Source organism: Parasteatoda tepidariorum, chromosome 2 (genome assembly GCF_982258835.1).
Source record: "Parasteatoda tepidariorum strain Cologne lab strain chromosome 2, Ptep-v5.0, whole genome shotgun sequence".
Taxonomy (NCBI): Eukaryota; Metazoa; Arthropoda; class Arachnida; order Araneae; family Theridiidae; genus Parasteatoda; species Parasteatoda tepidariorum.
This window is the reverse complement of record NC_141756.1, coordinates 91,838,792-91,856,857: the sequence shown is the minus strand read 5'-3', so window position 1 is coordinate 91,856,857 and position 18,066 is coordinate 91,838,792. Positions and strand designations below refer to the sequence as shown.

Sequence of the window (18,066 nt, the reverse complement as noted above, 5' to 3'; positions counted from 1 at the left end):
CAGACGAAGTATACATAATGAATCACTGAATGCGGAAGAATTTTTTTAGAGTAAAGAGAATTATTTTTTCATGAATATATCTTTCTCTACAAAATTCACGTGTCTTATTCTAAATATAATGAACAAACTCTGAAATGTTAAAGTAAAATATCGCCTCTAAATAAGTTCATTAAACCCACAGTTAATTATTAAAATAATCTTTATTGGGTGATTTGCAAAACTCCGAGAATAACAACTTTATTTAGTGCACTCTTCCGAAATCCCGAAATTCTTAAGTCATTCCTTTGCTTGCATTGTTGACATGCTTTGTGGACTGACACGTGCGTTTCCTATTTATTTCAAAACCCACAGTTAAATTATTAATGCTTTTTTCTGGTCAAGTTGGGTGATAATCTTTAAATATTTCGTACATTTTTTCCAAACATTCTCTAAAGGTCTTTTTTTTTGTATGAATAATCTAGCATGAGTCCTGTGATGGATTTAGTGAACGGGAAAGGGTACATATGCTTTAAAAAGTTTAAAAAACAGTAGGCATAAAAATAGATTGACCTGCCGTCTGTAATTTTTCGCAATCCTGGCTATCATCGTGGGACCACCCCTCCGAAAATTAAATTCTTTATAAAATTTCAAAACTTCGTTATTTCCTAAACTTGACATAATTAACGAGAAAAATTGGTTTCCTTTTTTTAATAATGGATATGGATAATAATAGATAATGTACGCGATAGACTAAAATGGAACAAATATATACTACATAGATGAATAACTTTCTTTTAAAAAAATAGAAAACCATAAAAAATGCGTGAAGGAACTTATTATTGAAAAAAATAAGTTTATTACGAATGTATAGTTAATTATAAATGAAAGAAATATGAAAAGATTTTTTGCGCATTTTAAATTATGACTTCGAGCTGAAGTAAAATTTTATAAATTTTATTAAACTTTCATCTTTAAAATCTTTTTAGAATTGTATAATGCTAATAAGCTTAATAGTATAAGCCGTAAATGTACACTAAAATTATATATATTAACTACAACAATACTTCAATTTATGATGTAAAATTTACAATCTATCACATATTTATTTTATTTTATAAGTCTTTGAACAGCCGTCCAAGCTTTGAGTTTACGACTATTAATGTTCAACTCCGTAGCTTTGTAATTTTGAACCCAAACTAGAAGACAAGGGAACTTTTGGATCAAGTATTGGGAGAAATTTGTTTTCATGGAAAACTTCTTGGTGGAACTAACCAGCTTTCGCATAACATGGAGGGGAAAACCACGAAAACCTCCAACAGTTAGTCTGACGGCCAGGGGACTCTAATGCATGATCCGTCTCCCGTCTACCACTGAGGATATTTTACGTCAGCTCTGTGGTCGGTGCGAGATGGGTGCGGAATTCGTACCGACCAGCCCTCGCTGGAATCCGAACCCGGTTCACCTCATTGGGTGGCGAGAGCCACCTCCTGAGCCACCACGTCTAAGTCCCTATTTTACATCACTTTGAATTTTGAATACTATCTTTTTTTAAAAAAAAAAGTTCGAATTGTGCTCATTGAAATCGTATAAACCCAACAAAATTTTCTAGCAATAGTTATAAACAAACTCTCATATTTAAACTTTAATTCTTGAATTTTTAATAAAAGTTTCGCTGTTATATTTATACCTTTATGCACTTAAATGTCATAAAATGTTAATTTTTGTTTGTTTTTCAAATATATAGACAATTTTCAGTAGAATTTTGCCTCTAATGCATGCATCTGAACTACACTCCATTCTTATAAATTACACTAGGATCTACATTCTGAAACATATAGAAAAGTTTATCCAAATATTTGCTTTCATTCACTAACAGTAGTCTGCAAATTCATAAAATCTTATGTTTAATTGGAGTTAAATGCAGCATTAAATTGGGAAAGAACATCTATACAGCGCCTAATGTAAACGGTATCATCTAATTTTGATAAACCTTACAACCAACCACAATTTACTCAAAATAAAGGAAAAGATGGTTTCTGGGGGGCACTTTATGGTCTTGAAACCCATGATGTTTACCTGAATTCCCTTAGTGAAATTTAAGTTCTTATTTTGTTTCTTTTCATGAAAAAATACAGACATTGATATTCAGAAGCGTAATTTAATGTCTGTTCGCCACTTTTTTTTCTAAACTTGAATCAAAAATATTATTTATTTTTATACGATTTATTTTTAAAATGTTCGTTATTTTATGAATAAAGTGCAATGAATATTAGAAATAAAAATAAGAGAAGAATAAAAAATATCATAAATTCTTGAAGAGTTTCTAAGTTAAGAGATAAGTTTTATACAATAAAAATATCTAACAACCCATTTTTTGATATCTAATTTTACGACCTTGTGTTTCTTACAACCATTAAAAAAACTGTGTAACAATATTTTTAAATGAATTTATTGTTAAACAAAAAAGAATGAATGAATATTTTTAAGTACCTTATATTGTGGGTTTTTTTTCTCGAATATCATCAAATCGATGTGAGAACACCTGCATATACAATTCATTGGAAATTTTATGCATATCTTAATATTTCTTTTTTGAAGAAGCATAAAATTCTGTCTGTGGAAGTTTCTCGTTTGTGGAGCCGATGATCTCGTTTGTTCAGAGGATCTAATTGCAGCTGATTTTGTTTTATGAGTCTGAATAGCATTCTTATATTCTGATAAAACTGAATAAGACTTTAACCCTTCTTTAGAATAGATTTTGACCTGAAGTAATCAGTTTCCATGTAGTATGATGTCGTATATACATGACAAATATTGCTTTTTAACGCAAATAAAATGCGATCTACTGTTTTCCAGTCAAAAGTTTAATTGTGAACTTGCATAAAACGCTTTTGTTGTTTGAAAAAAAGGAATTTACTCATAGTAAGAAAAATGTAAGTGATATTTAATTTGAATTTTCTCATAGTGATGAGGATGTGAGTGATATTTAATTTGAATTTACTCGTTGTAACAAAAACAGCAAGTGATATTTAATTTGAATTTACTCATAGTAACGAAAATGTAAGAGATATTTAATTTGAATTTACTCATAGTAACGAAAATGTAAGTGATATTTAATTTGAATTTACTCATAGTAACGAAAATGTAAGTGATATTTAATTTGAAGTTACTCATAGTAACAAAAACAGCAAGTAATATTTAATTTGAATTTAATCATAGTAACAAAAATGTGGGACATGTTTAATTTAACATAGCAGATTTGATATGGTTTTAAAACTTTATTTGATGAATGATAAACTTAGTTTTTAAAATGTTATAATAAGAGAACAAGATTAAGATTCTGTAGTGCTATCGAAATTAAAATAAGAGAATGTTGTGATATTTTTATAATATAAACTAAAGTATTTCCAGATAATTTTTACTATATTGTGACCATAAATGTGTGAATTGGTAATTTTCCGCTTTTTTCCTCCTTTTTTTTCACGTAAATTGAAACTAACTCTGTGAATTTTTGTATTTATATTTCTAAACTTTAATTTAAATTCTTTGCACAATGAAAACGTGTTCCTCTTTTTACATATTAGTAGCACATGTAAGCAAATTCAAAATTCATTTTACCAAGATGCTTTCACCATCTTACAAAAATTTAAATTTCAGATATATCATTTTTCTATGAATAGAAAGGGAAATAAAATGACCAGATTAAACTATCTGAATCTAACGTAGTTAAAGAACGATTAGAAGTAGTTTCAAAATTGTTCGAAAGAGTAAGATGATGACTACCACAATTAGAAAAGTTAGAAGAGAAAAACTTTCTTTACCCTTCCTGAAAATCAGGTTAAGACAATAGAGTTAAGTTTCATTTTTTCTATTAATTACACCGCCCACACGCACGAACACACACACACACAAAGTAGCGTAGATTATTGTTAGAATAATTAGTTAGTTTAATAATATAAGAATATGAATTTTATGTTACGTTACTTTAATATTTTTTGTTCATTTGAAAAATGTTCTAGGAATATCAGGCAAGAAAACTATCATTTTATCGAAAAACTTTTTATTTGACATACATTAACACATACCAACAAGCAGCAGCCAAATGGAGATATCACATTTTTGAAAGCTTATTATTTAAAAGAAATTGGTTATCTAGTTATTCAGCATTATATTTGCATATTATAGACTCTTTACTAGATTAGTTTTTAAAGCCAGAAAATTACCTATAGTTTTGAGATACCTATAGTTTTTAGAATATTTCTTTCGTTTCTTTTCGGTAAATTTTGGCTCTCAGCCAACCACAAATTGTACCCATACGTCGTGATTCTCTAACTACGCTAGATATAGATTGACAAGCTTTCGAGCACCAAGCATATATCCCCCCCCCCCCCATAAAGCTTTATTTTTAGTTTAAATAGCTACATTCAATACTTAAGAGTTGTACAAAATTTAAGGAAAATTCTTGAAAGTTATTTAAAGTGTGTTTTTTGTGTTATTACTAACACTGCTGTTTGTGTATTTATTAACTGTGCTGTTTGTATAATTATTAACACTAAGTTTTTGTGTCTCATGGTATTCTCTTAAAACATGAACTTACACAAATTACTATATTTAAAACTAATTCTTTGTCGATAGATACCTGGCTAAAAAGGCTAAATGGCTCGCCTTCTTGGAATGCGCCGCCTTGAGCCTGTTGTCGATTTTCGACAGTCAGAATCGAGCTCCAACCTAACGTCAATCAATCCTGAACAACCTGAATGTTTTCAGAATCCATCCTTTCAAGACGACTATGAAAAAGGTAAAATATAAGCTATAAAGGATATTTATTTTGTGTATCGATTATACATGGCACTGTAATACATGGTAGCCACAGTCTGGAAAAATTTAAAAAAGTGGTGACTACTGTTTCATTAGGTTATCATAAATTTTATAAGCTTTCATTTCACATTACTTACAGGCATGCAATTCGGTCAATTGTAACACAAATATTTATTTTACAAATATTTTTGGTCGATAATAAATAGTTAAAACACTTTAATTGCTTCAATTTTTTTCTACTAATTTTTAAATTTTTCTAATAAGTAACTACCATGTAATATCATAATTTCCTTCTTTACTTCAAAGTTATGTTATTTTAAAGTCACGAAAACTAAAAAGTACGTTTCGGGTACAGTGCAAAAACTAGTTTTAAATACTGGTCTAGTGATTATTACCTTCTATTGTGTCCATCTGGAAACAATAATTAGAGGTTAATTTGATGTAAAAATTTGGAGAAAAAGTGCAAACAAAGCCTTTAATATAAAAATCTAAGACTATCAAAATCTTATCAACAAAAAATTGAAAATATTCTATTTTTGAAAATATTTATTGCAAAGTAGTTCTATTTTTAAACACATTATTTTTGTATATTTTATAAACAATTTTTGACTTGATAATTGCAATGATCATCTTAAAGTTTTTTATATTTATTTGATTAAATATTATGTCAATTAAACTTACGTAAAATGGTTCAATTATTTAAATAGTGAGTTATTTAAAAGACTGCTCACTGCTCTCTCAGATTCCAACTATTCATACGCATCAAAATTAATATTCACTTGAAAGATGCCAAAATACTTTATTGTATTTTCTGAAATATTCATCTAATTTATTATTTATCAAATAATTTAATTTTTGATTTCTGTAAAAAAAATTATTTAGTCAAAGAAATTACTTAGCATTAGCGTGGAATGTCAATTCCTAATAATGTTTTAAGATTTTGTATTCTTTATTTTAATTGCATTTGTTAACTGGGCATAGTTTTACACAAAGCCTATTAAAATAAATAAAACGTATTAATTATTTTACAATTAAAAAATGGTTAATAAAACATTTTTAAATATGTATATCACAATATTTCCCTTTATAAGATAACATAATTGATAGATTCAAAACTTTAATTTCGAAAAATATTCAAAATCGAAAACGTAAGAACAAAAAACACTTCTATGAAAAGATAAATTTTTAAAAATTACCGTTAAATGAGGGACAGGGACATATTTACAGGTAAAAAAAAAACACTTTTATTAATTTTACGCTGGGGAATATCAAACAAATATTAATCTTTTATCGTACGAGCTTATTTATAGGTTAATAAGAATGCACTGACAATTAGGAACGATTTAATAGAATTCATTTTTATCGAATCCATTAAACCGACTTCAAAAAAAATTCCAAATTAGAATAGAGCAATTTAAGCTCAAATTATATACAAACACAACAAATCAAATATGAGAAACTATTTTCAAGTCAGTGCTTTTTTTTTTCTTGAAAAGATGAATGAGTTTATTCTTAAAATGACTCATATTCTTTTAAATAATTTAGATGGACCAATAAAATATTTGTCATATTTGAAATTGTTTTCTAGTTATACTGTAGGCATTAAATTAATTTCCAATATTTTATTCATTTATAGATACTGTGACCTCATTCATATCAATCCACATATAACACAAATTTCAAAAAACCGAAAACCATATCTCATTTTTTTACCAGCAATTGTTATTGTTCTCGCATGAAATTAACTATTTAGGGAAAAAACGCTGCTAGAAATTTTATCCATGTGTGCTTAAAGACAGTATCAATCTTTTCCTCAAAATTAGAAAGCAAAAATGTGGAACAGAAAAAAATGTTCTAGAACAACTTATTTCGTTATTTATTGCTTGTTTTATAGTCTTTTATTGCTTTTACATTTTTTACAAAATTATTACGAAATTTATTTGTCATTGTCTTCGTTGTTCTAATTTTCTTTCAAGGCAAATGCATACTACATAATACTTGTTTTCTAGAAAAAACGGCGTTTACAAATGACCCTCTGAATAAATATTAACAAACTCAACTCAAAACGTGCTTACGAGCAGAAAAAACAAACAAAAAAAACACGGACTTTTTTTGTGTCTTACTTGTAATTATTTTCCTTGGGTGAATTCTTAAGATATTTAAATAGTGTTAACTACTTTAAAAATTAACTAGCCCCATCACAGACAATTTTAAGTTTACCAGCTAATATTTATGACAAATGTTTTTTATATTAATATATATATATAAATACCGAATGATTGTGCGATACAAAAGTTTAAATATAATTTTAAAAAATAGATTCAAATGGTGAGTGGTTAAATCTGTAATGGTATTTCTATATGTTAAAAACTGTAAAATTGATCACACACATTTGAGATTTATATTTTATTGTAAATAAATAGATATTATATAGAACACGCTGAAGAGCTACAAAATTTCTGCAGCTAATTCAAATTTTAAATAACGACCTCAATCAAATTTAAATATTTAGAAGACAAAGATCACGTGTTTAATCGCCCCTCATATGGCCGTGAATGTCAACAATCACATTGTCGCTTTTGTGAATGTCTGAAATATTTGTTATATCCGATTTAATATTAATTTATTCGTTGATATTATTATATTTATTCGATATTTTAATATCTGCTGAAGAAACATCAGTGTTTGGAGTACATATTAAATGCATACTAGTTAGTGACACTTTACCTTAAAAAATGTTGATGTAGGGCATACCGAACAAATATATACCGGGCAGTGACTCTGAATCTTAAAAAACATTGAGGGCATACCGGGCAAATATATACCAGGCAGTGGCTCTGAACCTTAAAAAAAAACATTGAGGGCATACCGGGCAAAAATATACCAGGCAGTGGCTCTGTACCTTAAAAAAAGCATTAATGTAAAGCATACCGGGCAAATGTATACCGAGCAACGCACTTAATTAGTCTTAGTATATATTTTGGACATTTACTAAAGCGAGTATTAAATTGTCAACATTCACCAACAACCACCAATTCCGGTCATTCACAGTAAGATATACATTCCAATTTCTTGAGGTATGCGAAGAACCATAAAGCTATTTGGTGCCATAAAGCTATGTTTTTACCAGATATGAGAAACTAGCGTATATGCATTATCGTTTCAAATCAGAGGCTTTAATTTCCTAATTATTCAAAAGAAACAAAAATATTTTTTTAACTAAATAAACTGTTCTAACTCTAGTAACTCTAAGAATGTTTTCATTTGATAGGTGAAGAATGGACCCGTACATCCCCAAGAGTCTCCATATCATTCCAAACTGCCATCGATCTATCACTGCCTCCAACTAACAACAACAACAACATCGTTAACGATCAAAGTGATATAAAAAAAGAACTCAATTCCACAGATTCTGGAATTCTCATTAGTCTTCCATCAAGTCAGTCTGTTAAAGACGATGCCTCTTCCGTAGGAGGCAAAAGCCTGGACTCTGGAGTCTATGAAGTACTTGGGAAAGTGTGTCTTCCTCAAAATGGGGTCTCCAAACCACACTCTGGTGGGTCTGGTAAGCACCCTAACTGGACTGCCTCTTTGAGAAGGTACAGTGTAAGGAGCTTTAAAGACGGGCCTCACGAGGAGGAAGAAACACTGCTGGCTATATGTGTACAAGTCTTCATTCCATTCCTTATTGCTGGAGTGGGCACCTGTGGTGCTGGTATCGTACTAGACTATGTAGAGGTGAGCATGTTATTGTTTTCTTGTTTGGATATCTGAATGAATATACTTCTCAAAGACTATAATAAAATGTGTAAATTGAGACATTTTAAAAAGTTTTATACCGTTTAATACTAAAACATATGGTTCGTATTCAGCAAAAACAGGATTAAAATGATCTAAGTGCATTAAAATGGTCTAAATGCACAGACCGTTCGCTTGTGCTATGTGATTCTAATAAAAAAAATCATACATTAGGTTCTGAACAACATTTTCTTTTGGGTAATTCAGAGCTATTGTTGACACATCTAGATCAGGAATAAGATATCAAGTAAGAATCGTTCAGAAATATTGGTCACGAATGCAATGCAGACACGCTATGTGAGAGAAAAGTTAGAGATCGAACAATACAAGGATGATCACAAATAGTGATATTTTATTACACAAATCTGAGTTAACCCAAAATTTTTGTTTTGAAAAATGCTTTAATCACTTATTAGCTTAGGTATTCGAGATTGCACCCTGGAACTGAAATAAAAACTTCGTAATAACGATCCATCGGTTGACAAACATTCGCAAGAATTCCTGGTGGAACAGCAAGAAGCACTCGCCAAGCAATGATTTGTTATATCAAATCTATATCTTTTTCCACATTTGCGTAATAAACAAGAAATGCTATTTTATTTTAAAGAACAAAAAACTGTAAGGGTCTAACCAACTAGATGGCCAATAAGTAGGTTCAATTCGGCTAATTTATCATCCAGATATTAGAAGCAAGTACCGCGTCTGTATTGCGTTTTCGCATGATATCTTATTTGATCTGCATGTTTATTTGTATTCAACACAATAGTTCTGAATCACATTGCAAAAACTAAAATTGCCATACACTTGATATGTTTTTCAACATTATGTTATTCTGTGTTATGTATTTTGGAACTTTGTAAAGCACATAGAAAGACCTAGGAGACAAACAAGCTTCATAAAACGTATACAATTGGTTAACTGCAACTAACATTATGCATGGTAATTCTCGGCATTTATTGATTCAGAAGCCAATCAGGTTCGAAACACTCCCGTGACGTAACTTGCAGGTATCTAATTAAATCCGACTTGAATCACAAGTTTAGGCATAATCACTTCACTTTTTCTCTAGTTACAATTACCCAGTTGCTAAAGGATGAGGAGCGTAGTCCTAAAGACTACGATTTAAGCAGTTCCCGGGTTGTCACAATAACGTAACTCAACCTCAGTGATGAACACCACTTATAACAGTAATTAACCCAATATAGTTTGGATTTAACATTAGTTTTTAAACTTCAATTATTGATCTTCAATTATTTTTTTCTCTATTTGTCACTGTATTCACTTTTTTTTTCTTCACACATGCTTCAAATCAGGTAATTAAAATTATTAGACAATGGAATTTTTAAATTATGTTTAAAGATAAATAAGTATTTTTTTAAAAATTTATTCGAATTTTTTTAACTTTCTTTTCTGTAATGACATTATTAATTGTTCTGTATTATTCTATTTCTAATTTGTTTAGACATGGAAAGTATTTATTGAGGTGAGTGAGTTATTCATACTCGTACCGACGCTTTTGGGTTTGAAAGGAAATTTAGAAATGACTTTGGCGTCAAGAGTGTCGACACAGGTAACTGATTTCTGCAAAAAATAATAATTTACAAGCATTTTGTTATATCCAATTAATACAAAATTACATTAAACATTTTTCTTGACTTATTTAAATTGTTTTTATTTCGATATTTCAATACCAAAAAACTATCAATAAAGTTTTTTTCGGCATTTTCCATTTATTCCTTTATTTCAATTTTTGCCTCGAACATTATTTTTTATAGTTAACAGGATTTTTGAAGCCATTTGGCTGAAAAATGAATAAATAAAGAGGCACTGTTTAAGCGTCTTACACTTGAGTAATAATAGCGTCATAATAATGAGTTAGTAACTAAATAATAGCATTGTAACTTTTTTTTCATTCCGAAACTCAGAAAAATTTTTACTGCAAAATAAGACTAACATTCGAAGACCTATTTGAGCTAAACTATACTACCTAGAAACTGTAATTATACCGAACTATACGACCTAGAAACTAAGATATTCATTGTTTAGTTGTATAAAATATATCACTCTCGAATAGTCATAGATAAACTACTTTTTTTTATAAAAGATTTATTTCTAGAAAAAGTCAAACTACTCGGTTTTACCTCACTAGTGGGGTAAAACCTGAGACACATGTTAACTCTACGGCAAATTTAAAAACGCTAGAATTTTGGTGAAAAAGTAGCAGAAATGTTTACTTTATGACAATTTAAGAAAATTACGCGTGTAATTTACATGTGATGTAGCAAAGGCTGAACTCAAGGGGAAAGGGAAAGAGAGGGAAAATTGTTCCAAGGACCAGGACAGCAGAGGACCAGCGCAAATTTTTTTACAAAACAATATAGCATTATGTAGAAAGCCATATTTAGAAAGCATATTTATAATTTTCAGTTATCGACATTGTGTACTGAATTATATATTCGATATATTTTTAGGCAAACTGTGGAAAACTGGACACTTTGAGAGATCAATGGCACATGTCTTGGGGAAATATGGCTCTCATTCTAGTAAGTATTCATCAACCATTTTTGAAATAGGGTACTTTCGAATAAAATTAATTACATGTTTGTTCTATTTTTATGATAAATCGAATCTTAATTTAAAAAAAATAGAATAGTGTTATAATTTAATCATTTTGTTGAAAATTAAACAAAAGCTTTTGACATATTTTTAAAGAGCTATATTGTCATTCTCTTAAAAAAATGATAGACAGGTGTTACTGATATGCTGATCTTCTCAGACTGATTTTACTACGAAACGAAGTATGTCAATTGTTTAAATCATATCTAAAATGTGACTTTTAAAAAATTCCCCTACCACTAAAATTCAATTTAATTTTAATTTTGACTGTTTAGCAACTAAAGTTCTCCTACTTACAAGTATTAGTCGATTTAAAAACAATCACTAAACATGATGCAAGTTAAACGACTTATTGTTTGTCCTTAACATCATACATTTCTTTTTTTAATAATTAATGTATTTGAGGTTATCGTTAAATTGTTAGAAATATGTTATTGCATTTTAAACTTCTGTCAAATAGTAATTGCAATGAAAAAATACTTCTTTATAATGTAAGTCCTATTTATATGTCAAAATATTTTAACTAGCCAAGTTTTGTATGCATATATGATAGGTTTAACCCCGGATTGCCCGAGGAAGTCATTTTGACTGTTTCTTAATTTCAATTAGAAAAACAATGATGTATATAATGACACAATTTCTTAGAATTTTGTGACTTCTTGTACAACATATAATTTTTTATATTGCTAATATTTACTAATAACTTGTTATATAACTGTAAATAATATTAAAAATATTGAAAATTAATTTTAAACGAATTTCTTTACACATTAGTTATTATTTCACAATGCAGTCATTTTACTGCTTTTGGGCAATATAGGTATATACTAAGTTTCAGTCTTTCTAGTGTTAAAGAAATATTTACACTATAAAATTCAATTTAAATTTAAATTAAAAGTGACTTTAAATGTACTCACAGTATGTTATGTTGCACCCTAAATATTCAATGGCCTCGTCCGAACTTTTTTTCCAGAAATTTTGTATTTAAGGGTATTATCAAGGTTGGCAGTCACATTTGCTTTATCAATATTACATACTTAAAAATTTTCTTATTGATCTAATAAAATAATAATGTATTCAAGGTATAAACCTTTAACTAATTATAAAGGTCTACTTTTTAGTGTCAAGCAACTGTGATGGGCTTCTTAGCTGCTGCGTTCGCGACTTGCATGAGTATTGCAAAAAGTGGTTTCATATTGAGTAATGCTCTGATTCTATGCGCCAGTTCTTTATTTACAGCTGTAATAGCTAGTCTTGTTTTGGGTAAGTAATCAACTTATTCATTTTGTCTTCCAAAATTTACATTGTAGCGTCGAGTATTCAATAATAGAATTCTAACATTAATTTCTTTTAAACATTTACTCTTCATTTACTCTACATTTACTCTTGATGTTTTAGAAAATAAAATATATTTGCAAATTAAACTTCGCTTTAAAAATGTCAGTATTCATAAATTTTGGAAACATATATCATCATCAGTGCTATATTCATAAATTTTATGCAATTAATATTAAATAAATAATTAATGACATTAATATCATAGTAATATTAATGACATTAATATAATGACATAATATGAAATTAATTATTTAATAATGTGAAATTAATAATAAATTATTAATTTACTATTAATTTAATATGAAAATATTAAATTATTAATTTAATATATAATAGTTAAGCAATTATTGATTAATAATTAATGTATCATTAACTGCAATTACAGACCTTATAATATCAATTATGTAGTTAATTGTGATCATATCATTAATTTAGTTCATTATAAATATGATAACAATATGAGTGATAAAGTGATTTTTGCAATCGTATACGTGGTATTGGATTCAGTAAGAAAAACTGACATGTCTCTTATATGACGGCATTGCTCCGTTTAATCTTAATGCTTAAAAAATACTTATTAATATTGCTTTAGTTATCCTTTTACATTGCACTAATTTAAACTTGAGTTTCGCACGTCATTCTCATTTTTTTACGTCTCAAATATAGTCCATATTTTTTTAAAACAATTGCATAAGTAATTTCAAGACATTTTCAATATAACCCCATTTCAAGTTACGAAATTTTCGTTTTCGCTTTAACTCAATTTTAGTCTTACAATTTTAAATCTTACTCTTCGGTAAGAAAAGTTGCTAGAGTGCTGTAAATAAGTCAAAAACTTCAAGAGCCATTGTGTGTGTTGATCTTCATAAAACCATTGTGAGCAGAAAGCATGATAAGTTTCAGTATGTCAATTTCTATTATTCGATTATCATTTAATTATCAAATAATTGTTAGTACTACTTAAAAAAACTCTAATAATTTTTGATAAATATGATTAATAATTGTAATTAGACTATTTTCTATTTAACTATATATTTTTCAACTACTATTATTTAATTATCTTAATTTTATTAATATTTGTGATTATTTAGGTACAATCACCCTTATAGTGGTTGTAGCTTCGCATAAATGTAAAATAAATCCGGATAATGTTGCAACACCGATTGCGGCTTCATTAGGTGATGTTACCACTTTGGGCTTTTTAGCTGCCATCAGCAGCTATTTGTACCAGACCAAAGGTAAGTTGTGATAATAGTCAAACATAACCATAAAATATAATATTAAAATAACAAAATTAATTTATAATTTTATTTTTCAGATAATTTCTTCCCTCCAGCCTTAATTATAAGCATATTCATGCTGTTGATACCAGTGTGGGTGTATTTCTCATTCAAAAATTCTTTCGTTCGGCAAGTTCTATACACGGGATGGATTCCAGTTATCATGGCTTTGGTAATTACTAGGTATGTTTAGAAATTTAACTTTATTTTCAAGAACTAAATTTAAACTTAGATGAACAATATATTAACTCCATAACTACAAAAATGTTACATTGTGTGTGTCTGTGAATTCTGTACTACTTTTAACATGGCCACCACACTCACCAGATTTAACATTGTGTAGAATTTTCTTGTACAGTAGTATAAAAAGCTTTGATTTTACAACATTTATCGCGTAATTTGTCGCAGAACTGCGTGAATGAACCACGCTTACTGTTACTGCTATTGATAGTACCATGTTGAATAAAGTCTTGCAGAAATTTAACTGTCACGTTAAGGTGTACCTTGCAGGCAAGTTTTCACTGTTTTATTTCATAACCGAGGTTGCGCAGCCTACCCAAATGTAAGTTTTACGACTATCAATGTACAACTCCTTAGCCTTGTAATTTTGAACCCAATCCAGAAGATAAGGGAACTCCTTGATCAAGCATCGTGGCAAACTAGTTTTTATAGTGGACTTTTTGATGGCATTAAGTCACATTTGCGTTTCATGGAGCGGAAAATCTTCTATGGTTAGCCTGATGGTAAATAGATTCGAACCCATGATCTGTTTTCCACTAATGATATTTTACGTCAGCATTGGGGTCTGTGCGAGCCGGGTGCGGGATTCGAACCCGAATCACCCGGTCGGCATTAACCCATAACGTAATGCCGGATCACAGCGTTACATTCAGAGAAAATCCACGAAAACCTTGCATGGTTAGCCTAGAGCTCTAACCCGTTATCCGTTTACCACTAGGACTATTTTATGCTATTAGCACTCGAGTCGGTGCAAGGCTGGAGCAAAATTCGTATCTACCAGTCAATCCCGGGATTTCAACCTGGAGCGCCCAATCTCCCCAAACATCACGGAACACATGTAAGAATTAAGAAGAAAAAAATTATATCTTTATTTAGTGTCAGGCTTTTTTTTTCTTTATTTATCCTATTTTCATTTATTTCAGCCTTCTGAAATTTCGAAAATAATTGTGTCTAGATATATATTATAGTATCCGTATTATGGCATTTTCTTTTCAATGATTATGATTTAAGAAAAAATTTATAGAAATTTATTTTATGAAAAATGCTTACCTTTTAAAATAATGAGTCTTTTCTATTTTCCTATTCTAATTTTTTTTTTAAATAGGAAAATAAAAAACTCATTATTTTAAAAGGTAATAGTAACTAGCGTTTTTCATAAAATATCAATAAATTTCTATCAATGTTTTCTTAAATAATAATTATTGAAATGAAAATTCCATAATTTCAAAAAATTTGCAAATAGTAAAGTTTTAACATTTATCACCCTAAGAATGTCTTGAATTTTCAATCAACATTATCTATCACAGTTCAAAGGTCATTTCTAAAGAGAAAATATATTTAGTCATCAATGAATAGCTTCTCTCTTCGTATTTTCTTTTGCCCGTAGTATATAATGGTATTTGCATGAGTGAAGCGTGTTTGACAGATGTTTCCAGTTTATTTGTTTGAAACATTTCAATGTCGGTCAAAGATGTCGTAAAAGTTTTAGTGCTGTATCATAAAACATTTCTAGATCAAAATCATTATTTTATTGCCAGAAATGTTTATTCAAATATGAAATCGTAAAATATTTGAAGTTGCGACTTATTGTTTGAGTTCAATAATCATCTGGACTAGATTATATCATAAATTGTATTTAAAACGACTCATTTTAATCTGATTTCGATATAAAACTAAAGTAAATATTATATATTCTGTATAAATAATTTGAAGTAAAAATCTGTTTACTTCAGAGGCTCAATCATGTAATAGGTATACCAATTGTTTCAAAACTATATTTTATCTGCTGTCACTTTTAGCCTGCAGATGCCATAAGACAGCAGTCAGTTACTCTAAGACTGTAATTTAGTTACTCTAATTTAATAGTCTTATATGACAATAACTAAACCTCATAGGCTTAACGTTAACCATTATACCATGAGTTAGTCTTCTTTAAACCAGGAGTCGCTATTTCACTGTACCAGGAGTCACTGTACCAACAGGTCTTAACTGAAACACTTTTAGTTCCTATTGGGAGCTTGCGCGATTTTAGGTGGCAGATACTATTACACTAAAACGATATCGCTAATTTTTCGTAACCCATAAATAAAGGCATGATTTGATAAGCAGCTTTAATTATTTTCGATTTTACATACAAATATATTTAGATTTGTTTGCCTACATGAGCAAGCGAAATTTTAATGTTGTTCTAAGTTACCACCATCTTTTGGTGTCGGAGATTATATCAAGCAGTATGGTTATTGCTTTTTTTCACTTTATCTGCTCAATTGTTTAAAAATTTTGCTTAACCCTATCATCCATATATTTTTCACTTGCTTTTATAATTAGTATTTATGTGTTACAAACCCACTTAGTATCTCAGGATTGTGGTGTAATTAATGATATGGTAATTTAATTTTGGAAATTTTGTCCTGTATAATCAGAAATTTATGTCGCTTCGAAGTGAGGACATTTATGGTATATTTTATCAGTATAGTTTTGCTTGTGGAAAAACTGAATATTCAAACTTCATTTATAGATTAGAAGAAGATATAAAATAATATCAACCTTACCAGTAATTCAATATACCCTCCAAATAAACGAAATGTAAAATAACAAAATAGAAGGAATTCTTAATTACCAAACCGCTTGTACTTCGTCTGATGCTGGTGTGTATGATCTATAACCTCCGGCCCATTTCTTCATGGGTAGATTCTTTCAAACTATTGTAGAGCCAAATTTTGTAGAGGTAAAAGATCATCGATTATCCAATTTAAAAAAAAATTAAAAATAATTTAATGATTTTGGAAGAAATGGCATATATAGTATCTTAATAATTTACTAAACTAAACTAAACTCAATGGCACGACAGCCCATTGAGGGCCAAGGCCTGCTGTACCCATCTCAGTTTTCTTGACCTTGGACTCTGGGGTGCAGGTGTTCCGGTTAGGTGGTCAACCGAACAACAGAACCCCTAGTGTTTAGTTCCCAAGCATGCTTGGTACTCATTTATCGACCCACTGAAGGGATGTGAGGCTGAGTCAACCTTGCCCAGCCCTAGGATCGAGGACCTGTGGCACGGGAGCGCGAAACGCTACCACTCAGCCACCGGGCGAATAATTTACTACAGAGATCTAAGTGGTTGGTAGAGTAAGACAATGTAGAAATAAAAAAAATCTACAACTTCAAAAATGGGAGCTGAAATAGGAGTAGAATTTTTGGTGAATACTTTGTATATATGTAATTTATATTGGTGAAGACAAACGGGTTAAAGTAAAAACTCAATTTGGAATTTTATAAGGGGTTTGATGTTAGTTTTATATTGTTTGTTTTCTTTTTACAATTGAAATAATTGTATGTCATAATGATTGGATGTTACCATTCCAATGAGGAGTTTATTGTTCCGTACGTTACCGCAAGCGCTGTTGTAGCAATGCCACCCAGTGATAAAGCATAGTGAAAAGTGTAAAATAAAATGGCAACCGTCCACTTCTACATATTTGTACGAGCATTCATTATTTTATTATTCCTCAATAAGCACTCAGCTCTCAGCTCAAACAGCATTGTATAACACTGACGAAACTCCTCACTCTACACGCTTGGTGGTGCTGCTACAACAGCTCTTACGGTTAGGTATAAAACAATGTATAAACATTATATAGTATTTGTTTAAGTGTATGACATATGTTCTGTTTGTTTCAGAAACTAAATATTATATTTTGCTTGTTTCAGAAAATAAATAGTATATTTTGCTTGTTTCAGAAAATGAATATTATATTTCGCTTGTTTCAGAAAATAAATAGTATATTTTGCTTGTTTCAGAAAATGAATATTATATTTCGCTTGTTTCAGAAATTAAATATTATATTTTGCTTGTTTCAGAAAATAAATGTTATATTTTGCTTGTTTCAGAAAATAAATATTATATTTTGCTTGTTTCAGTGCCGGTGGATATATTTTGGAGTTTTCTGTCACAGAGTTCAAAGGTTTAGCAATCTTTCAACCTGTCATAAATGGT

The 18,066-nt window shown here is 29.5% G+C and overlaps 1 protein-coding gene across 5 annotated transcripts in view; it reads left to right on the top strand.

The window, feature by feature from the left end:
- Nucleotides 1-18,066, top strand: part of LOC107453384 (solute carrier family 41 member 1) — an 80,111-nt gene that overhangs the window by 53,610 nt on the left and 8,435 nt on the right. For 4 of the 5 annotated variants that reach the window (XM_087157743.1, XM_087157744.1, XM_087157745.1 and 1 more), the window contains exons 2-9: nucleotides 4,615-4,777; nucleotides 8,069-8,535; nucleotides 10,058-10,165; nucleotides 11,067-11,138; nucleotides 12,333-12,474; nucleotides 13,641-13,787; nucleotides 13,868-14,012; nucleotides 17,991-18,064. In XM_087157743.1, the coding sequence (XP_087013869.1) occupies nucleotides 4,636-4,777; nucleotides 8,069-8,535; nucleotides 10,058-10,165; nucleotides 11,067-11,138; nucleotides 12,333-12,474; nucleotides 13,641-13,787; nucleotides 13,868-14,012; nucleotides 17,991-18,064 (1,297 nt within the window). In that variant the 5' untranslated portion in view covers nucleotides 4,615-4,635. Of the gene's footprint in view, nucleotides 1-2,784; nucleotides 2,913-4,614; nucleotides 4,778-8,068; nucleotides 8,536-10,057; nucleotides 10,166-11,066; nucleotides 11,139-12,332; nucleotides 12,475-13,640; nucleotides 13,788-13,867; nucleotides 14,013-17,990; nucleotides 18,065-18,066 lie in introns of those variants that run through there. The other variant, XM_087157746.1, reaches the window with a different exon arrangement.